This window comes from Scatophagus argus, chromosome 10 (assembly GCF_020382885.2).
Source record: "Scatophagus argus isolate fScaArg1 chromosome 10, fScaArg1.pri, whole genome shotgun sequence".
NCBI classification, from domain to species: Eukaryota; Metazoa; Chordata; class Actinopteri; family Scatophagidae; genus Scatophagus; species Scatophagus argus.
Genome location: NC_058502.1, coordinates 21,607,985 through 21,630,407, shown reverse-complemented (window position 1 = coordinate 21,630,407; position 22,423 = coordinate 21,607,985). Strand labels below are relative to the sequence as shown.

The following is a 22,423-nucleotide window of genomic DNA, read 5'->3' as shown; positions in this document are numbered from 1 at the left end:
ATATATTTAACATTGCCCATCATTCACATTTATACATAAAACTACACCATTAGTTTTGTATGTATTATTGTATGATAGTTGTTATGCTAAACCATGTTCACACTGTAAATCAGTAAATTAGTAAACTACTACTACTATTCCTACTACAGCAGGAATCATTATATACAAAAAAATCCATGAATACGATTATACAAGATTTTACTAGAAGTTATGTTTTTCCTGAGCTCCTATATGCTGTAGATTATTTAGTTTATATCAGAAGACCAGCATCTGCTCACTCCTTGTGTTGGTCTGTGTCCAGCGTATAGACTGTCTGCTGAAGCAGGAGCATTTTGTTGAGGCTCTCTCTCTGGCCTGGTCTTTCCATGAGGGAACAGCAAAAGCTGTGGTCGGTGGGTATAATGCATGTCTGTTCATCACAGTTCAGTCTTCTAGTTACTCAAATATCAAACTCATCCCAAACTGCTTTGATAAATGGAAACATTGGTGAGTGAGATGAGGATGACATTTGCTGACATAGCCAACAATTGGACAAATTACTGCTACTGACATAATCTAACATGGCTAAATATATTACATTGCTAAATGTATTGTATCACATAAATAAGAATGGCTATGTACATGCTAGTTGGTGCAACAATATTAGGATACATAAAATATATATAGCAGCAGAACAAAGCATCACTGAGGCAGCCAACACAGAGATGTATCATCAGTGTAAATTCTATAATCGCTGCAGCCACCAAACACACATCTGCAAACAAAAAGAAAGCCAGTACACACACCTGATTCTTAAAGCTAGTGGACATCATATAGTGAAACCCCTCTTAGAGGCTGTGCTGGCCATCCTCAGCAGACGCTTGGTTGTAGCTGTAACACTGTAACACTATAAGGCCAAAGTTCCATAATGAATCAGACTGTCAGAAACAATTTGGCACACAGTGAATATGGAGCTTTTGGAGTCCTTGTTTGGGCTCCAGGAGAGGTTGCCCACCCTGTCCAGATGGTAATCCAACCTTGCTGATCAGCACAGTGTTACCAAAGACACTAAAAAGATATAGTCTGGGTACACCATGCAGCTGATAACATCTGACAGCTACTGTGCCATCCAAAGTTACTTAAATTCAAATAATCTGACCTGTTTGTAGTCCGTTTGCAAACTCTCCACTATGATTAGATTCTAAAGTTTGAGAAAACATAAAAAATAATCCCATTTCACACATGAAACCCATCTTCTCTAGTCCTGAAATCCTGAAACAGTGAACTACAGGACATCAGTGAAACAAAGCTTGTCGACTTGGATTTAAATGACTTGATAAGCTGTATCAGTGCTTGTTTAAAATAATAATAAAATAGATAAATCTATGCCTCAACATGCAATTAATTATGATTTATCAAAGATTTTTTGAATAGAAAATGATTAATATAAAAATCAGTTATTTGACAGATGAACCCTGGTAGAATAATATGTGTTATGTTTATTCCAGGCCTGTTTGGTGATCCAGTAAAAAGGAAGGGAGTTGTGGCTGACAAGGTAAGAACAGAAAACCACTGCTTGCTGTTTTAAGTCTTTGTACCCAGGACAATGTACTCTTGAACCTGTACCACTCTCTGTGCAGATGGTGGAGATCATTTTCCAGTTTACAGAGTATGCTTTGAAGAAGTGTCCAGAACAAGGCAAGATCCAAGTGATGGAGCAGCACTTCCATGTAAGCTAGCATAATTCAAGCACGCACCTTGAAGTGTTCAGTCTTGGAGTCAACACAATGATAGAATACTAACAGCTGGGAGAATACAGTTAGAAGTCTAGAGAAAATGCAGAGTTAGGCATGTGACTAACATTGAACCATCATGGCTGACATGGAGTGATTCAAACAATCCACCATTGTAACTGAATAGTTTTGAAAAATGCTATTTTTTTTCTCTTTCTTTCTAAGATCACATGATGGATATCAATCCCATGTTTGTGTGTTTACTATGAAGCTGGAGACAGCAGATGGTCAGGACGTAACCTTGAGATTAAGAGCAGGGAAAACAGTAGCGCACTAACCAACACCTCTAAAGTTCACTAATTCAGAGGTTCTCAAACTTTTTCATGGCAAGGATCCCAAAAACTGGCACAAATTAGACATTGGACCCCCATTTGATAAGACTTTGTTCCCAGGTCCCCCATTCTGTCATTATGTTACTTATCAATAGAAACATAGTAAACATAAATGATTCCGCTTTTGCTGGGGATCCCCTCAAGGACCCCTGGGTGTCTCTGGACCCCAACTGTGCACTACTTAACACTGTTTTAAAAATAAATTTCAAACCAGTTGTTACATAATGTCTTTAGTGGCATTTTCTTTTTTTATATAAAAGAATGTGCTGGCTTGACATTCTATCATAACACCAAATTAAAATCTATTGCATTAAGGTCCAGTCTGTTCCATTTCATGGTCTGCATGATTCATATTCTGACTGCCCTGTGTATTCACATGTATAGTGTTGGCATTTAAATGTAAACCATATACAGTACAACAATCAAGGATTGTTCTGTTATGTGCATTTTAATGTACCTAATCTACTTTACACAAAGGCTAAAACCAAAAACACAAACAAGATATTGGCAAACCCAGTTCAACCTATGAAATTATGTACAATGTATATGAGAATTCAGTACATAGTTTGTCGGAAATTGAAGTTGTTCATGTAGATTTCTGCCCATAAACTCGACTGGACTGGATCATCCTGTTATGTGGGTCTCACGAGATGCTCCTTTTGGAGCAGCAGGATACATGTGAAAACAAATGACAAAATACTAATGTGAACTCATAAGAAACAAGAAGGACAGGTAGGGCTTTGTTAGAGTACTTATCACTTACCAGCGTGCACACACTGTTATGTGCTAAAATGGATGCAATCAGCAAATAGACAGCAGAGTACTTCTGCAGGAGTTTTTCTCTGAAACAATCACTTTGAAGAGTTTACATAATCTGTTTTCAGACTTTAAAAAAGATTCTAACCATTTAAAATATACACACACAGTTTTTTTTCTCACAATGTGTGTACAGTATATGGATGATATGGGTGTGATCTGTCTTTGGACCTTACCGTGTAGCATGTGTTTAACTCATTGAAACTACAATCCCGATTCCAAAAAATTGTTTTAAACAAATAAAAACAGAATTCACTCATTTTCAGTCAGTGTTACTGAGCCCATGTAGTATTATCCTTTACACAGGCGTGTATTTCAGTGAGCATATATTGACAAAAATCAATGAAGCCAATGAAGTCAAACATCCCATTTTTTTTGCAATTTTCAAACAAAATGACTTGACTTTTGATTGCATTGTGTTTGCTGCAGTACTGATGACTGTATCAAATCTAGTAACTTAAACAGTAACTTTTTTTTTATTTTCTACCAGTTTTATACATCGTAAGTAATTATGTATGTGTGTGTGTGGTTTTCTTTATTTGACAAAATTCACTGAAGAACATTACAAGTCGGTCTCTCTCTCTCTCTCTCTGTCTGTCTGTGGTGTGTTCAGGATGTGGTTCCAGTCCTGGTGGATTACTGTTTACTGCTACAGAGGCCGTGAGTATATATGCATTCATAGGTTCATACATGTTATCATAGAACCATAAGGGTAAGACTCTTGAACTGGAGGGAAATTTGCAGTCGTTCATTTTAGTTTCATTTTAGTTTTCTAGCCCACTGTTCGTACATCCTCCATTTGGACACAAAAATCTTCCCTAAAAAAAAAAATGTCCAGAATGGGCAGATATGCATCAGATGTCATGTGTACAGAACAGATCGGTAAAAAATCCCTTTATTTACAAGTTATGATATCAGGAATTCAGATTGTAAAACATAGGTGGGTGGATATCACCAAATAGGACCTGGGCCTCTTGGGATAGTCTCCACCAAGAGCAGGGGCCCAGCAAAAACGGAAGAGGCAGCACAGCATTCTCAGAGGGAGAGACAAACAGACACATAGAAGGAAACAGAGACATGATAACATGCAAACTAGAGAGAGAGACAAGAGGAGAGGCTGGAGCTTTTGAGGGACAGTGATCCAAATCCAAACATCCAGCACAGAGTGGCCTGAGTGAAAAGAGAGGAGAAGGGGGAGCAAACTAGACAGAGAAGTAGAAGATAGAGAGTCAGAAACCCACAGCTTAGTGGTTTTTGAGATACAGAGACAGCTGTTTAGAGAAATGGGTAGAAAAGGGTAACGGGGAAGAAGACTGAGTCTGTCAAAGGATGGGTATGAACAAGAAACAGATCCCTTTGCCCAAACCAGCTGAATGGAACTACAGGTGGCAGAAACCATTTGACTGGAACAGAATCCCAGTAAGTGAATGAAACCTAATTTCGTGTGCGCGCGTGCGTATGTGCAGTGACCTGCTCTTCAACCAGCTGTATACTCGGCTGGTGGAGAACACAGTGGCTAAGGGCGTCTTTCTGGAGTCACTGGAGTCATACATTGTCGCGGACCGCCTTGGTCACCTCACCACACCCATCATGAGAGACCTCCTGGCCCATTACCATGGCAGCGGTATGATGGACAGCTTGGAGAGATGCATTGTCCATCTGGATATCACAAGTCTGGACATACAGCAGGTGTGTGGGTAGAGTAAATAAAGCTGCAACTGTGGCCAGACAAATTTAGTTAGAAAACCTAATTAGGATGATCATCATCAATAAAGCTCTGTGTGTGTGTGTGTGTTTGAAGGTGGTTCAAGTGTGCTGGGAGAACCAGCTCTATGATGCAATGATCTACGTTTTCAACAGTGGCATGAATGACTACATTACACCAATGGAGGTAAGTCCTCTGCGAAAAGTAGATGTCATCTTCATCACGTCGGACCCGATGGCAGTTTTTTGCCAAATTACGTGCTTTAATCAGTAGGATGAATTTGCTTTCAGTTTGACTTAAGTGGCAATATGTGGCTGTAAGTACGAACCATTTGACCTTTTAGGTCATCTCTTGCTGAGTAAATCATTCAGGGCACTTAATTAAGTTCATTTTGTGTTAATTAGCATTCTCTTCTTTTCTCTCTTCTCTTAAGTCATCTATTCTTAATGTATCGTTTTTCATAAAGTCCTTTCAATAGGAACGTACATCGTAATTGATACCCATTCATGTTGCTGATTTCGTGTTTATATTTTAGAAACTCTTTGCAGTGATTGGCCCACCTATTAGGGAGGGGAGGAGCCTAACAGGTCAGGCTGGAAACCACACCAGAGTTCATAGCGTCATCTATTTTTAGCATCTCAGTAGTCGTACATAAAGTTTCAAAAGCATATTTAAGTCTTTGTCTTTGGTCTTTTTCTTCTTGGACAGATGAGGAAGTGGTGATGGGAAACAAACTTCTGGTGTACATAAGGTCAGTTTCCACAGTCTCTAACTTTAAGTCCATTAGGTTTTGCTGCTGGCACACAACCCTGATATGTTTTGTAATTATATGTTTATCCTGAATTTGATGGCAGTAACAAGTTCCAATAAGCCAGAGTAGCTGGGGACAGCTAAAGACTGTGAAAGTTAAGTGTAATGCTTAAAAAACAGCCAGTTTGGAAAATTCCACATGTGTACAGGTTCACCAGAAACAAGTAATAGTATCATGATTGGATTTGAAAGGGGCGTCTGGAAAGGCTCACTCGTTAACAAAGAGGGATGGGGTGCAACACTGGATGTTATTACATGCACTCAGAAACACTTCATGAAGCCTTTGCAGCTAAACGCAGTTCATTTGCTTGTGCTTGTGTAGCTGCTGCCTTGCAGGAAGGGCATATCCACTAGGAGATATCCCTGAAGACCTTGTGGTTCAAGTCAAGAACCAGGTATGTAGATACTGCTGTATATTTAATAACAGTTGACACTGGTTGCTGCGATTAAAAGCTGCAGAAGTTCACGGTGTTGCAGAGGTTGCCGTCAAAGTGGGAGAAGGATTGAGGCTTGCTGTTAGGTCTCCCTTAGCCCTAATCAATGATGATAACATTGTGAAAACATAGATATATGTGAGTAGTTTATTCCTCTGTGGATAATCGAGACCAAGCATTAATGTCTAGCAGTAGCAGTAATGCAGCGCTGCGTTTAGAGAAAGCTGGTCTCTGCAAAGTTGCCCTGTTTCTCACCTACTGTTTTTACAGTGTAATCCAAAGCTGTTTATTATCATTTTCAAAAGCCTATAAATGCCTCTGCTTATATTTAGTTAGTGTTGAACACATGCAGAGGTCTGTGCCTATCTTTTGCATGTGTTTGTCTGACGGGTGATAGGATGGTGATCAGGGATAACACCACCGTTATATCCTCTGGAGAAATGTTGCTATAGACTTCACAAACAAGCTTTTATGTATATTAGTGGGCTAACTGTGTGTGCTTGTGTTTGTGTGTCACAGGTGTTTGAATTTCTTATCCGTCTTCATTCAGCTGACTCATCAGAGGAGGAGGAGGTGTTCCCATTTATTCGTACACTCCTCCACTTTGATACCCGGGAGTTCCTCAACGTTCTCGCCATGGTGAGATTTCATATAATTTTAACTGTAGTCATGCAGGTAAGTGTGTGTTTAGCTCGTTAGAAGACTGGATCTGAATCACTTCTCTTTTATCACCCCCGTTACATTAATTTGCCTTGCAAAAATTGCTACTGGTCAAGTAAAAACTATTGGTAAATCAAAGTTTCCAACTGTATGCATTGACCTGAATATTTATTATGATATTATTACCAATGTACCAGTCATTGTAGCTGCTGAATTCCTCTGTTGGCCTGTCACAGTAGACAGCCATGTAACTAGGAGAGGGTAATGATAAATGAGAATCTCTTGGGAAAATCAGGAAGCTTGGCAAATATGGCTATAGTCATTATTTTTGTAACAACAATGTGTCAAATGACAGTGTGACAATGTGAAAGGTGATTGTTCGAACCTACAGTACAGAGCATTGAATCAACAGCTTCAGCTCACTGTTCAACTGTCTGGACACTGATTTTACAGTAATTTTACAGTGTACTCATAGTGTTGTTTTTGGATTCTTCCTCTATTAGCATCAACAAACATTCCTCTCATTTAGCTTTTAAGTGTGAGGACCTGTGTGGTTGATGAGCTTGAGCTCCAAGATGCAGTGTCTATAAAAAAGTATGCACCCCGTTTTTGTAGTATTTATAGTATAGTACAATTACTTGAGGCACATTCACTGCACTCAGGTGATCTCTATTTCGCTAACTGTGAGGCTACTAGCCCCAACTGGCTGGACCTGTGCTGAATTCGGTCAGTCACTTTAAAGGGCGTGACTCCTTTAAAGTGACTTATTTTACATGCTAAATTTTTTATTGATTGGCATTTTACTTTGCCATTAAAAAAATAATAATTAATTTCTAGCATCCAGCTGTAATTTTCAGATATATTAAATTATTTGAATTAAAAATGGACTGCACGCAGTACTGGTTGCAGTATTAGTCTCATTTTGTTTTCACTTGCTTGGATTTTTATGTTCCTGCCGAGGAAAAACATCACAGATTTGCTTCCATTGTTTTTTGTGTTGTTGTTGTTGTTTGTTTTTTTGTTAAACTTTGTTTTTAAACATTGTAGACATTTGAAGACTTTAAGAATGACAAGCAAGCCCTTGAATACCAGCAGAGGACAGTGGACATCTTACTTCAGGTAATACCCATGTTCTTTTGTGTTTCTTTGACATATTTTATAATGATAAAACAGACCGACCAGACAGACGATCTTTCAAAAACTAGTTCTAGCACAAACCAGTTCTCCACAGTGATACCAGACAAATAATTAACACTAAACAAAAAAAATACACTGGTCATCTTATGTAGTTTGAGTATTAAAGACATCTTTCTAAAATGATACAGTATCCTGGATATTTTCAAACCCAACAATACAGAGATAGCATTTAGGTCACCTGCACGTTCACGTCAAAACAGCAGCGTTGTCATCCTGTCTCTGTTGACTCATGGTGTATAATTCATATCATTAACTAGTTTTACTGTTTTTATTCTCTCAGTAACTTTATCTTTTCTTTAATGATTGTTGTGTCTTTGTGGTTACCAAGGTGATGGTGGACAACCCAGACTTTACTCCCTCCCAGGTGGGCGGGCTCTTCACCTTTTTGGCTCGCCAGTTGGCCAAGCCCGACAACACACTTTTTGTGAACAGGAAGCTCTTTGATCAGGTAATCGACCCTTAGCAATGTGTGGGTCGGACAGACACAATCATGTCTATTAAAGCTTATTGGTTTGAGGTATACCAATGGCTTTTTTTTTTTTTGTTTACTTTATTAATCCCAAGCTGGGAAATTACTTCTCTGCATTTAACCCATCACTGATTCAAACATACACACATGCAACATGCAACATGCAGTGAAACACACAGGAGCAGTGGGCTGCATTAAGCGCCCACTTAAGGGAGCATATTGGGGGTTAAGTTCCCTCAAGGGCACATCAGCCGGCTAATGGGGGGTGGGGACATTATCACTCCACCACACTCAAATTTTTCCTGCCCGTCCGGTGGGGGAATCGAGCTTCAATCACAAGCCGCTTCTCTAACCTCTAGGCCACAGCTGCCCCCCCAAAAAAATATCTATCTATAAAATAACTCATCAAGCTATTGGTAAGACGACGCCATGTGTGGTAGTGGGCAGTATTAAGAGAATAGCCAAGCTGCCACCCAATTCCATTCATCTTTCTCTTACTGTCTTTTCAGGTTTTAGAGTTCCTGTGTTGTCCAGATGATGACTGCCGACACACTGAGAGACAGCAGGTATATATGTGGACTATAACCAAGCACATTTACTCAAGAGCAAATCTGTGCTACTTGTACTTTCCTTGAGTCTTGTCATGTCACTTTCTGTTCCACTGTATTTCAGAGGGAAATAGGGAACATTATTTGACCACATTTACAGTATGTACAAGTAAAACAATTACTGCTTGATTCCACTGGACATGTTCCAGCTGTGACTGCCGAAGCTTATCGCAATCGTTCTGTTTTAAGATGACCAAAAATTCAAACCTTAAAACAGACGTACACAATTCAAAAGTTAACTCAAAAAATAAGGTTTATTACAACAAACTCACGAAATTACTTGTCTTAGCTGATTTAAGAGTCCAATAAATCAGTCCTTGAAGTAAGACTTGCTGTGGCATCCATCCTTGTGGGTGCGGCAGGTGAGCGCTATGTGGTCAATGAGGAGGTATTCCAGGGAGCTCAGGAAGTCCAAGGAAAAAAGAAAAGAGAAGAAAGAGATTCTCAGGTGAATGGAGTGAGGCAGAGCTGGAGTTCATTGGAAGAGATGAATTGCGGCTGTGCAGGTGACTTGGCCAGGAGAGTGTCGGACAGCCCCGCCCAGCTCTGCGCACACACATACACACGCAGCACATGGACAGAAACGCACAGCAAAGCCTTTTATGAAAGCCGCATCAAGTTGAACGGAGCATATTTGAGCCAGGCATGAAATCAGACACAGGAACTGCTCAGAGAATCCAGTCAGTTTTCAAAATAAAACACCATGTGCTGATTTCCAGTCGGATATCATATCAAAACAGACAAAAAAGAAACTATTTAACTGTATAGCCTACCTACCCATGGTAGAAGCACAAAGATTAAAGAAAAATTACTAAAAAATATTACTAATATTACTACTAAAATTACTAATAAATTAGTAAATCTACAAAATTTGAGCATATCACCAAAACTGGGCAGGCAGTATGCATCCATGTGGAGGACAGAACAAAGGTGCATTACACACAGCTGGAAGCTGTTTGCAGATTTATCATTATGTCAACTGACAGAAAATGAACAGGCAGCTATTTTGAAAAAAATGTTTGTAATTTTAATTTAATTAAATAGCATAAAGAACAATTACTATTTTAGTTCATTTTTCATGCAGAACGAACTTCATGGTTCTGAAATGTGAAGATTTCGTAACATTTTCAGTGCAGGACTTTTCCTTGTAATAGATTATGTATACAATGTAACTGGTCTGACTGGTGTGTAGGTTCTGCTGGAGCTGCTGCAGGTTGGGGGTGTGGTCCAGTTTGATGAAGGGAGGCTGTTGGCTTTGGCAGAGAAGGCCAAGTTGTGAGTAACTGACCCAAGACTGGAACCAAAAACATTTGCATTGAATAACCGTATTGAGTAAATACAGCATTTTTTATATTTGCATATTTCTCATGCATTTTTCAGTTCATTATTTTGTAACTTTGAGGTTTATGAGCTCACTTCCTGGGTCCAGGTTATGCACAATGTAGTTCACATATTCTCTGGATGTTGTAACATAGGATGAAGAAAGTCACTGTTACTTGAGTGCTGTTAACAGTAGTTAACAGTACCGTATTTTTCTGGACTATAGAACGCACCTGAGTATAAGCCGAACCCACCAAATTAAAAATATATATATATATTTGTACATATATAGGCCACACTTGACTATAAGCTGCAGGTGTCCACATTGTAACATGACATACGTTTTCAAGTCCGGGCCATCTGCTTTTATTATTATTAACTTAAAAGCTGCATCATATGCATTTTTTCGAGTGTTTTCCATGATGACGGTATGTGCATGACACGCAAAATGACTGTTAAAAGTTACGCTTAAAACTAGCGTCTTCCTCTTCGCATCACCGGGCCGTTAGCCCGCAAAAATCTATAGATTAGCCGCATCGTTGTTTAGGCCGCAGAGTTGAAGGCGTGGGAAAAAAGTAGCGACTTATAGTCCGGAAAATACGGTACTTGGGCAGTTCTGCAGGGAAAACACTATTGTGAGGTGCTGGAGAAAATGTTTGCTTTTTAGACAAATTTATGGACTGCTGTTATGGATTCTCGCATGAACCATTAAAGATCCTTGTGCATTGAGAACTAAAATGGTGACAAGAGGCAGAGGAAGAAATGTTTGGCCTGTGTTTATGACACTAGACACACAGTACTTTGTGTGATGGTGAATGTGTCAGATACTAGGCCATCTGTGGAGCTGTTCAGTGGCTTTTACACATAGCTGCTACAGAACTGTTTCCACACATTTACAGATTCATTCTCAGTCTCACAGTGTTGCTTATAATTGATATCACATTTTATCCAGAAATTTTGAAACTTAGATTCACAACTTGTGAAAACACTAGGAATAGCAATAGAAATGCATTATAATAGTGACTTAAATGCTGTAATTATTATTATTGTTTGTTTACATGTATACATGCTTGTGTCTGTCCCTCCAGCTACCAAATCTGTGAATTTCTTTATGAGAAGAAACATCTGTATGACAGGATCATTGACTGCTACCTGAGAGACCCCCTCAGAAAGGTAACATACATTTCAGGTGTATCAAACTAAACATATATTTGGTTGATATGTCTTACATTTAAATGTGTGTATTTGTGTGTTTGTTTATTTTTGTGTGATTTTTGTTAGTGTATTGCAATCTTGGAACCCATCCGCTGTTTAGCAACAACAATTTAGCCTCTGCAGGCAGCAGCCAATGTTCCGGTGTATCCAGCAGATATCCAGATAATTGATATCGAGGTCAAGACTTCGTCCTCCGTTCACCAGTCATTGTTTAGAGTTTGATTCGCAACTTCAGACACAGGGATGAATCGATCATCTACTACCTGAATTGTTCACAAGTAGAGAGTTTTTAGAAGAAAACTGGCTTTGGCTAAAACCTCATCAGATGATAGCGGATGGGTTGAGAGATTGCATTTTGTCCAGTGTGTTCCACCTCGTTCGCTCTCTACATGGTGTGCATGCGAGAAAAGCCAAACATTGGTCAATAGTACCGTACTTGAACTAGAAATGAAAATCCAAAGGCTTTTCGTGCCAAAACTTTCTCCCTTACAGATTCTGTGTTCCTATGTGGATATCTGCTGGTGCAGAAAAAGTGTTGAAGAAGACGCTTCTTGTAAATAGTTATAATGTAACTGGTCAAGAATTTAAGTTTGTGTTTGTTTTTGTGTCAGGGGGAGATCTTCAGCTACATCCATAATCTGCTGTCCATGCCTGGCTACAGCCCTGAGGAGAAACAGTCAGTCAGAGATAAAGTACTGCAGCACATGCAGGTCAGTACATATACAGACAACATGCCCATTGTATTGATAGTGATCATTAAGACCTACTACTTTGTCTAAAATCGGCTTTTGGTCTTTGTCTTTTTGTATTTAATGATTACTGTAGTATAGTATTCACATACTCACAAAGTCAAGGCTGGCTGGTCACAAGTTGAGTGAACAAACTAATGTGTCACGAACACAGATGAAGGAAGATGTTCTCTGGCTGTTGATATCTCTGACAACATTTGCATCAGCACACAAACCCCTCAACATATTCCCACAGGAGCTGGTGACACTTGGCCCTCGTAAGTCAGCTGACTTAGTGGTGTTTCACTTCACTGAAGAGGTGCGGCAAATCATCTCTGACCTTCAGGTAAGGTCAATCAAAAAATATATCTTCGTTATCTGGTAATTATCTGGTAATGTCTGCACTAACAGTCTGGCTACCTGTACAGACTTCCAGCTAGCAAATACACAAATACTCACTCACAACTTTCTGCATTTAAACCGCTACAGATCGTTTTTACTTTGAGTGGAATGTCATGATTGTCACAGTACTATTAATTATTATAATAGTAATATAATGAAGTAATAAATAAAATATAAGTAAATAATTAAGAAGAAAAGCAAAAGGAAATTTAGTTAACTAATTAGTTCATTTCCACAGCTATTTTCTACTGACTTAAAATTGTCTTTTTTGCATTCCATTTCAAAATGATGACACAAAAGCAGGAGCCATGTATTCAATATGAAAGCAGGTGGCATTTTTCCAGCCCATAATATGGAGAAAAGATTGTCTTGCTTGTTCAAAAGAGCATAAAATCAGCACCTGCTCAGGTAACGGTGGTCTGATCAACTTCCTTGGTGCTGCAGCTGTGATGCTGTCACCTGACATTACAGCTGTCTCATCATCTCCTCCTGGAGATGCTTCTCCCTGCACATCATGACTGCTGTCAGTCTCATGTTCATATTTGTATGTGTGTGCACGATTAGCTTCCTGCAAGCTGTTCTAACAACACTCATCTATTCAGAAATACTCTGAACTCATCCGCGAAGCTTGCTGGTTATACAATATAAAAATGGCAACTTACAGTCTTTCGCATAATTACAAGTTTAAGGTTTAAGGATATCTCAGTACGCTGTCACATTCTCTGTTTCTCTGTAGGATGATCAGCTACTTTTCAGCTTCCTCAGCTGTCTCCTGGAGCCACGGTATGATCTGCATCCTGTGCTCATGCTCCCTAACTCCTCATGACTTCAATTTCTGTCTTCCCTGTTCATCTCCTCCTTTCTTCTGTCTCACCTGTTTTTCAGGGAAGGCCAGCATTCCGGGACCAGCCTGCTGCTGGAGCCTGACCTCCATGAACTTCAGCTGGATTTACTGAGCCGCTTTGCCCCGGAAAAGCTCCTGAGCTTCCTGCAGACCTCCCAGCACTACAGACTGGAAGAAGCCATACAAGTACTCTCTACTATCTTTGATTATGTGTATTGCATGTGTTTATGCACAGGGGTTGAATACCTGCTCTGAGCTGTTCTATGAACAACAGCACAGTCCATATAGTGGGGGTTTTCTGTAAGACAGGAAGGATGTATTGAAAAGCACACTTGAGCACACTAGGATGGTGAGCGTGGTAAATATTACACCTGCATCTACATATCATCGTGTTAGCATGTTCACTGGGAGCATGTTAGCATGCTGATATTAGCATTTAACTGAAAACACTGCGGTGACTAAATACAGCCTCAGATGTGTGTCACTGCAGAGTAAAGTATTACTGAACCTTTCTTCAACTTGCTTCATGCGGTCTCTCAAAAGTCTCAGTTGTCATCGGAAACCCATCACGGTTCCTGTTATTTTCATCTGCTAAAATATGTTATGCTTATGAATCTAAATCTACCAGTAGAGGTTATTTATTTTTCTCAAAGTCCTGACCACTGACTTTTCAGTAAGTAGATCATACATTACCAGGTAGGACCAGCACCTATGAGTCCTTGTGCTTCATTCTGTCTTTCTTTCCTTCTATGTCTTTCTCTCCAGATAACACAGAAGTACCGCCACAATAAGGCTACAGCCTATCTGCTGGAGAAGAAGGGAGATTTTCAAGGAGCCTTTGATGTCTTGTTAGAGGTAACTGCAAAACACTCTGGGAGTAATCACTTATGAGATGAATTAATGGACAAATAATTCATAATTAGTCAATCTGACACGTATCACTGTGAATATGGGTGTCAGTAGAGCTAAAAAAAATATATTTAAATAAATTTCAAGTACAGTACTAGTACCACAAGCTGTACTGACATACAGTAAGTAAATGTACATACTTTATACCACTACTGTTTTATGTAGCTGCAATTGCTTTTACAATCTCTCTGAAGACACTGAAGGAAAACCTGAACCTCCTCACTGCTGAGAGCGACAGAGGAGTTGAAGAAGGAGATGTAAGACATGATGAGGAGGAGAGAGACAGTGAATCAACACTGACAAGAGTGAAGGATTCACTGAATGACATCATTGCCTTGTGTCATCAGAGCTCTCAGAACCTCAACCAGCAACAAAGAGAGGTAGTGACTGAGTGTGTGTGTGTGTGTGTGTGTGTGTGGCAGGGGGTCAGGGGGTCAGGGAGAGGGCGAACATTGTCTTCCTGCTCATTAATTTTTTTGGCATTTTTGCAGGCTCTGTGGTTTCCACTTCTGGAGACCATGATGGCTTCTCAAAAACTAGTGAAGGGGAAACACACATTTGAGGGTAAACAAACACACACACAGGATATGTTTTCATGCATTATAGGGACATTACATAGACTTACACTGATTTCCTGGAGTCTTACTCTAACCTTAACCATAACCATTTCTTGCCTAACCCTAACCTTAGTTTTAACCCTAAAATGTAATCATTTCCTTATGTGGACTTGATTTTCTTTTTGTCCTCATAAAGAAGGTGAGTCCCCGTGTGTAACTGTATAAACAGGTTTTTGTTCTCATGAGATATGAAAACCATGCATACACACACAGAGTTATTTATAGAACTTCCCATGAGTAATGATGTCCCAAGTTTTTTGGTCCTTCCCCGTTTTGTCTTATTAAAACTAAAACCAATACTTTAGTATTAGTAGCTCTGTGCTGCTCTCTGGTGGAGAAGATTGAAATGCACCACACCTCTTCCCTTGTTATCTCTGTTGTGGTTTGATTTTAATGCATGGTAAAATTGTAGCAACAAGACAAAACAAGCTTAACAATTTTCCTGTTTTTCATTTAAGTATGACAGCAAATGCACACATATAACACATATAAAATTGTGTGTTTCACGTTATTTCTTTCTTGTTTGAGACATTTTAAATCTTCCATATTGAATTAACCTCGAAGAGTAAGACCTGAAAGCTGACTGAAATATTAGCTATATCTCCCTACATATACAGCAGTCAACATTGTAAAAGGAAGCGTAGGACCTTGAGGGGGTCATTGCTCCCAACATTTTCCAACTAACCAACCAGAGCAGATGCCACTGAAAGCAGTGTGATCCCCAGAAAATAGAGGGAAGAGAGCTGGTATTAGAGCTAAGCTAAGCTAGCTTGGATCTAAGGCTGTTCCCCTATTGAGCCTACTTTTGTTCTATTGTCTAGTAACAGGAAATATAAAATTGAGGAAATCAGAGACTGCTGTGCCTTTATCGTTACGGAAAGATGGCTCCATCGCAGTATCCTGAATCAGACTATTGCACTCGATGTGCTGTACATGTTGTTTCCAGAGCTGACAGAACAAAAGGTTTCCATAAGAGAGGCAGAGTCTGTTCATATGAACTATATTTGACATTCAAATGTCGTCAGACTGGATGGACAGTGTTAAATAGATACTGACCATATTATCTGCCTAGAGAGTTCACAATATTTCCTGTGTGTGTAGCATAGATGGACTACAACTTGCCTCTCATTGTACAACCATGTTTTGTAGAATGGTGAATAAATAAACTTTCTAACACTTGATGGTAATATGATAACAACATGATGGATTCTAAAACAGAGTCAAAATCATGACAGTGATAATGATACTTATTGTACTGTTTATTAAGATCATATTGAGTCTTTTGACATTTTGTGTATTTATCAGTTTTGAAGGAGCTGACGATGAAGGTTCTCAACTGTATGAGCAGCTTTATTTCTCTTCCTGTCATCATTCAACGGATACTCCAGGTGTGTTTTTGTCCAATATTTCTTTAGCTTCCATTACTTTCCCAAGTTTGTCTAAGTAGACACAGACACCACTGCACACTTCTAGAGACTCAAAAGGGATGATTGACAGGAATTGTATTTGTGTGAGCTTAGCTACCTTTATATTTGAAGAGTGGCTATTAATGTTGGACAGAAAGTCTGCAATGAGTTAAATCACATAAATGGATATTTCTGTTTATACTGTATATTGTGCATTGTAACATGTCTAGGACCCAGTCTATGGGAAAGGGAAGCTGGCAGAGATCCAAGGTCTTATTCTGGGTATGCTGGACACTTTTAACTATGAACAGGTAAGGCACAGTGTGGTTGTGGCTGTGTGTTACGCAGTTCTGTAAGCTATCTAATGAGATTAGACTTGTAATGTCATTGTTTGGATATTGTGTATCTGGTAAAGTATGTTGCACCCTAATACTGACCAATCAAAGACCTGAACTCCAACACACTTGAACAGTCTTCTCTCTGAGCACAGCTTAACGATGATGGTTTCTGCTTCACTGCTGGCTTCAGGCTGTGGAGTAGTGGAATAGGAAAAGTTTGTTTTGTTGCCTGGGACTGCGATTTATAACCCCCCTCTCAAAACATATCTTTTACTTTGTCTAAAAAAGACTATTGTGACTAATTGCATATTTAGTTTTTTTAATACACTAATTCTATATGATGAATAGTAGAATAGTGGTGCTGGTGAACTCTCACCAGTTGCAGGCTGGCCTATAATCATGCTGTCTTTTTTGTTTCAGACTTTACTTGAAACAACCACCAGTCTGTTGAACCACGACCTCCACTGGTCCCTGGCTCACCTGCGTGCGGCTGTCACCAGGGGCCTCCATCCACGACAGGACTACTGTAACATCTGCCTGCAGCAGTACAAGAGGAGGCAGGACTCAGCTGAGGAGATCATTGTGTTCAGGTAACTCCTGAGCAGCAGTTAAGAGACAAATGGCTTCTGTTACTGATGCTGTAAGGAAGGTGTGACTGCAGTGTAGCTCACAAACTGCATGTGGCTCTTTTGTAGCTGTGGCCATCTGTACCACCTCCAGTGTCTGCAGCAGAAGGAATGTGGGCATGGCTTTACTCTGGACCTTCAACAGCGGTGGAGCTGCTACAAGTGCTCGTCCAGCAAAGGAGGAAGGGGCGGACATACCACTGAACCGAAAAGAGGCCGCTGTACATCCCTGGCACAGGTGTGTCTGTTGGGCAATGGATAATGTCATTGCCCACGACAGCTAGCTTGTAGTTGTTAGTTGGAGCAATTGTTTGTTGGTTTGGGATTTATTAGCAATAAGAAAAATGCAGAATATTTCGAGTCCTGTCCAGACATAACAGCCAGAGTTCAGCCAAATGCAAAATTTAAAGAGCAACTTGTCACCCTGATTTAGCTTGAACATGCCACTCACACCCCCAACCAACCACCTGGCAAAATTAAGACTGAGAGGGATAGAAGGATTGTAACATGCTGTATTTTGTTGCACATTTTCTTTTTTTTTCCTAATAAGTTGTCTTTTTATTTTTGTGTAACATTGCTGCAGAGATGTGTTTTCTGTATTGTTTATTTGTTTTCTTAAATGATGTGTTATTTAGCTTTTGAGAAGGGTTTTGTTTTTATGGTGGTGCTTGTTTTGGGATTTTATATCACCTTGAAATTCTCTTTAACCATCTGTCTGGAAAGTTTGCACTCCCACACAACTCAAGTCAACTCGGTTTTATCCCGGTGAAGCAGCTCAAAACAAGTTGGTATTTTGGTAGGAAGTAAATCCTCAAAGTTCCACTCATATCCACATCTGTTTCAAACAGTCAGCTAACTGGTGATTCCCTCGACAGGAACATGCTAAAAACTTGGATCAAATGAATTAAACACTACCCAACCTTCAAAAGGAAAAAAAAATGCGGAAAAAACCCCCAGCAAGTTTGTATATCAGTCTGATCACAAATTCATATGTGATTTTTACAGTATCTGCCATCCACAGCTTTTTTTATAGCATACAAAGAACTCCTCCATGAGTTCATTAAATCCCTGAAGCCACATAAAGGCAACAATACAGATATGTTACTAATTGTGCAGGCTACGATTTGAGGAGTGCTGCACAATGCCCACACACAACTTGTTGTCTTTCATGTTTGGGTGGGAGACAGATTTATCAGGGCTGTGTATTTGGGCCTTCATTCCACTGATTTCATGTTTTCGTCTTGAAATGCTTAATGAGTTTGAGAGTGTTTGAGAAAATGTGGTACAATGTGGTACAATGGGGCAGTCGTGGATCAGCGGTTAGGGTGTCGGACCCGTAACCGATGGATCGCTGGTTCGATTCCCCGTCCCGGTGTCCATGGCTGAGGTACCCTTGAGCAAGGTACCTAACCCCCACTGCTCCCCGGGCGCTGCACGCGGTCGCCCGCTGCCCCGGGTTTGGGAGGGTGTGTGCACGTCACTTGGGTGGGTTAAATGCAGAGCACGAATTTCGTTGGAGTGAGTTCCCTCCAATGACGAAATATGTCACTTTCATCAAAGTCAAACCTTCAACTTGAGCAGAATGATGTGATGGGACTCTCCCTCAAACATGGACACAGCTCTAAAGCCACCCTCTGTCAATATGATTTGCTGTCATTGCTGCGATGCTCCTTTATGATTGGTTCTGATGTTTCACAGCTATGAGATCAGTGATTGTTGTGACCTGAGAGGTTGGTGCTCCATCAGCATGTGCTCTATGCTGCTTTTAATCTAAAAAGATTAACGGATGATGACTGCTACTGACACGGCTCTCTCTCTCTCGCTGTCTCAGACTCGTGTTTCTTCAGTGCATCATGATGCAGGAGCAGAGGCCGACAGAAAGAAGGTAAGGTTTTATCAGATCCCACAAAGCATTTTTCTCTGGTCTGCTGGAGATCTTTCTGCTACAATGTGTTTTCTCTGTGAGTCTTTCATTCTGAAACCTTGAAAGATAATTCCACTTAATAACAACCTGGGTCTTATTTTCTCAAGTAAAATTTTGAAATCTAAATCACACTGATTGGTGCCATGAAAAGTTTTTGAAAACGGGACCCGAGATGTAAGAAAGCAGATTGGTTATGTGGTTATTGTGTGCCCTGACCAAGAACCAAATATGAACATGATCCAACTATATTCACTGTCCATGTTTTAAAAATCAACAAGCATGAGGCACAAGGAGGTTAATGCCATCATATGTCCATCTAAAACCAAACCTGTTGTCATAGACCTGCTGTCACAGTGCACTAGCTCCACTTGTCACACTGTCATAACTTACAGCTAGACCTGTTGTGCTTTGACTACATTTGTTCTTGATCTTTGTTTTGGCCCAGGTGTTTGTTGAGGCAACACTGGACCTTCAGCAGGAACAGTCCTGGGATCAGCTACGTTGTTTATACCGAGGACCATCCAGGGTATGAATACTGCTTCTGTCTGCGGCACCCCTGCACAACTCTACAGCAGTTTTCCAGTTAGAACATTGATATTTCTTGAATGACAGCAAAACGATCTGTTTTTTTTATATAGTTTTATGATTACATACTTTTAAAATATGAACACCAAGAATCCAGACCTGGAAACACAGATTGTAACCCTGAATCAGAACTGGAAACTGCAACCAAACACCCAGCTTTATCCTGTGTGTGTGTGTGTGTGTGTGTGTGTGTGTGTGTGAGTGAGAGAGAGAGAGGCAAATAAATGTGATGCATCACCTTTTGTAATTGCTCTGTTTTCTCCCTCTCTCTTTCCTTCTTCCAGTTGTCCATCCTTTCAGAACTGTCCCACAGCCACAGCAATGAGAAGACAGGACTTCTAATTACAGCTCAATCGGGAACAGAGAATTTCCAACTTAAACTCTCTCCTCCGCCTCTGTTGGAAGAGTGAAGGGTGGATTCTTCCTTCATTTGTTGACACTTGAGTAAAGCAGGACTGGTTAAGGACGAGACATTCTATGCACTTCTGATTTCCTGCATTTGTCCAGCTATTTTACATCAATGTGGATTTAAGCTTTCCACTGCTTTGATATTGTTAAACTTCTGTGAAACCGTTTCTGTCAAAACAAACTGTGTAATATTGATCACACTTTGGTAATTTTACTAAATGTAGCTTTATTTTAATCCATTGTTTATGTATCACAGCTGGCTGAAATATAACTGTAAAGGAGGCTGATGTATTTTGCAGGGAGGGAATTGAAATGGAATGTTTGTTTACAAGCATTAAAAAGACATAACATAACTGTGCCTCTCTTGTTATTCTCTTGAACATTCATGTCCTGAAAGTGAACAAAGAAGAGGAGCACAACGAGAACAGTGCACAGAACAGGAAACGTTTGAAAACCACGGCTGGACGAGAATTCCGTATTATCATTTGATAAGTTTCAGTGGAATCACAACAACAATTTTTCCATACAAATTGATTTTCAGCAGGACTACGAGTTGCCCGGCGCTTACTGTTGCATAGTAAAAATAACAACAAACAACAAAAAAATAGGTCACAGCAGGTGTCTAGGCCATGTCCTCTTCGCCCTCCTCCTCAAACTCGCCCTCTTCCTCGGCCGTGGCGTCCTGGTACTGCTGGTACTCGGACACCAGGTCGTTCATGTTGCTCTCAGCCTCTGTGAACTCCATCTCATCCATGCCCTCGCCCGTGTACCTGAAACACATCATTATTTCATTGCATGCGTTTTGACAAACAAGCCAAACTCTCATGGCTAAACGTTTGGTGTTGCGCCAGTCCAGCAGAAATACGTGGACTTCACACCGCTGTCCCGACGGAACTCTTCTTTTACTCACCAGTGGAGGAAGGCCTTGCGGCGGAACATGGCGCTGAACTGCTCAGAGATGCGCCTGAACAGCTCTTGAATGGCTGTGCTGTTGCCAATGAAGGTGGAAGCCATCTTGAGGCTGCGGGGAGGGATGTCGCAGACGGCTGTCTTCACGTTGTTGGGGATCCACTCCACAAAGTAGCTGCTGTTTTTGTTCTGCACGTTCAGCATCTGCTCGTCCACCTCCTTCATGGACACACGGCCTCTGAAGATGGCGGCGGCTGTAAGGTAACGCCCGTGCCGTGGGTCGCAAGCTGCCATCATGTTCTTGGCATCGAACATCTGCTGGGTGAGTTCAGGAACCGTCAACGCCCTAAAAAAAAAGACAGACACTTGAGTCAGGATTTATTTCAAACGCATCAAAATAAAACTTGACGACTGACAGTTTAAACAAATCAGGCTCCCGACTGTCCACCTGTACTGCTGGCTGCCGCGGCTGGTCAGGGGGTCAAACCCTGGAATGAAGAAGTGCAGCCTGGGAAAGGGTACCACGTTAACAGCCAGTTTCCTCAAATCAGCATTGAGCTGGCCAGGGAACCGCAGGCAGGTAGTCACCCCGCTCATGGTGGCTGAGACCAGGCGGTTGAGGTCACCATAGGTGGGCGTGGTGAGCTTCAGTGTGCGAAAGCAGATGTCATACAGGGCCTCGTTATCAATGCAGAAGGTCGCATCTGTATTCTCCACCAGCTGGTGGACGGAGAGGGTAGCATTGTATGGCTCCACCACTGTGTCCGACACCTGGAGCGGGAGCACCTGGAATTGCTGAGTGAACAAAGCAAAAAAATCATGGCCATTTTGGCCATTGTTTGTTATAAGCAGCAGTGACTACTTCTTATTGGGGTTATATCTACATGGGCTCCCATACAAAGCTCCATACAAAAGTGATGAATTTGATCTTTGGTCACAAACGACCACTGTAAACTCTAATGCCTCGTATAGCTCTCCTGTTACATATCATTTAATGACAATACAGTGTCTTGTTTCTTCTTACTTATTTCAATTACAAAAACAAAGTTAGTCGCTTATATGGGTTATACAATATTACCGTAAGTTAAACTAACTGGATATTTGTTTGGGACATTTCCGTTAGCCGGAGGTTTGTTGTGTCATGGAAACAGGGAAACAGGGAGACGGTAGCTAGGAAGGGTAGGAAGGGATAAGGGCCCCCTGCTGGATAGCTAGGGTACTAACAAGTTTTCCGACTGGTGTTGAATTACTTTGGCGCCATTGGAAATTAGTTAGATAACCTAACTGTGTAGCTCGGAATCTTTAGCAAAGTGATATTAAGGCTAACCCGCTGCCTCGCTGTAATAGACGTTGATTCGTTCCAGCTGCAGGTCACTGTCTCCGTGATAT

At 40.6% G+C, this 22,423-nt stretch overlaps 2 protein-coding genes across 4 annotated transcripts in view; one reads left to right on the top strand and one right to left on the bottom strand.

Moving 5' to 3' along the window:
- vps8 (VPS8 subunit of CORVET complex) overlaps positions 1 to 20,483 on the top strand; it is a 40,354-nt gene extending 19,871 nt beyond the window's left edge. For all 3 annotated transcript variants that reach the window (XM_046401149.1, XM_046401146.1, XM_046401147.1), the window contains exons 17-45: positions 302 to 392; positions 1,488 to 1,534; positions 1,620 to 1,709; positions 3,534 to 3,580; positions 4,387 to 4,609; positions 4,722 to 4,811; positions 5,161 to 5,212; positions 5,334 to 5,376; positions 5,758 to 5,830; positions 6,389 to 6,508; positions 7,577 to 7,648; positions 8,055 to 8,174; positions 8,705 to 8,761; positions 9,996 to 10,078; positions 11,212 to 11,296; positions 11,950 to 12,048; positions 12,323 to 12,412; positions 13,205 to 13,251; positions 13,354 to 13,498; positions 14,078 to 14,167; positions 14,416 to 14,601; positions 14,713 to 14,785; positions 16,144 to 16,226; positions 16,475 to 16,555; positions 17,003 to 17,172; positions 17,278 to 17,446; positions 19,040 to 19,093; positions 19,578 to 19,658; positions 20,002 to 20,483. In XM_046401149.1, coding sequence (XP_046257105.1) covers positions 302 to 392; positions 1,488 to 1,534; positions 1,620 to 1,709; positions 3,534 to 3,580; positions 4,387 to 4,609; positions 4,722 to 4,811; positions 5,161 to 5,212; positions 5,334 to 5,376; positions 5,758 to 5,830; positions 6,389 to 6,508; positions 7,577 to 7,648; positions 8,055 to 8,174; positions 8,705 to 8,761; positions 9,996 to 10,078; positions 11,212 to 11,296; positions 11,950 to 12,048; positions 12,323 to 12,412; positions 13,205 to 13,251; positions 13,354 to 13,498; positions 14,078 to 14,167; positions 14,416 to 14,601; positions 14,713 to 14,785; positions 16,144 to 16,226; positions 16,475 to 16,555; positions 17,003 to 17,172; positions 17,278 to 17,446; positions 19,040 to 19,093; positions 19,578 to 19,658; positions 20,002 to 20,127 — 2,787 coding nt within the window. In that variant the 3' untranslated portion in view covers positions 20,128 to 20,483. The remainder of the gene's footprint in view (positions 1 to 301; positions 393 to 1,487; positions 1,535 to 1,619; positions 1,710 to 3,533; positions 3,581 to 4,386; positions 4,610 to 4,721; positions 4,812 to 5,160; positions 5,213 to 5,333; positions 5,377 to 5,757; positions 5,831 to 6,388; positions 6,509 to 7,576; positions 7,649 to 8,054; positions 8,175 to 8,704; positions 8,762 to 9,995; positions 10,079 to 11,211; positions 11,297 to 11,949; positions 12,049 to 12,322; positions 12,413 to 13,204; positions 13,252 to 13,353; positions 13,499 to 14,077; positions 14,168 to 14,415; positions 14,602 to 14,712; positions 14,786 to 16,143; positions 16,227 to 16,474; positions 16,556 to 17,002; positions 17,173 to 17,277; positions 17,447 to 19,039; positions 19,094 to 19,577; positions 19,659 to 20,001) is intronic.
- Positions 20,484 to 20,746: 263 nt separating this feature from the next.
- Positions 20,747 to 21,930, bottom strand: LOC124066290 (tubulin beta chain-like). Its single transcript, XM_046402560.1, has 4 exons — positions 21,919 to 21,930; positions 21,483 to 21,829; positions 21,036 to 21,380; positions 20,747 to 20,895 (listed from the first exon to the last, which is right to left on the bottom strand). Exons 1-4 carry the CDS (start codon positions 21,928 to 21,930, stop codon positions 20,748 to 20,750), a joined length of 852 nt encoding a protein of 283 aa, XP_046258516.1. The 3' UTR covers position 20,747.
- Positions 21,931 to 22,423: the final 493 nt, after the last annotated feature.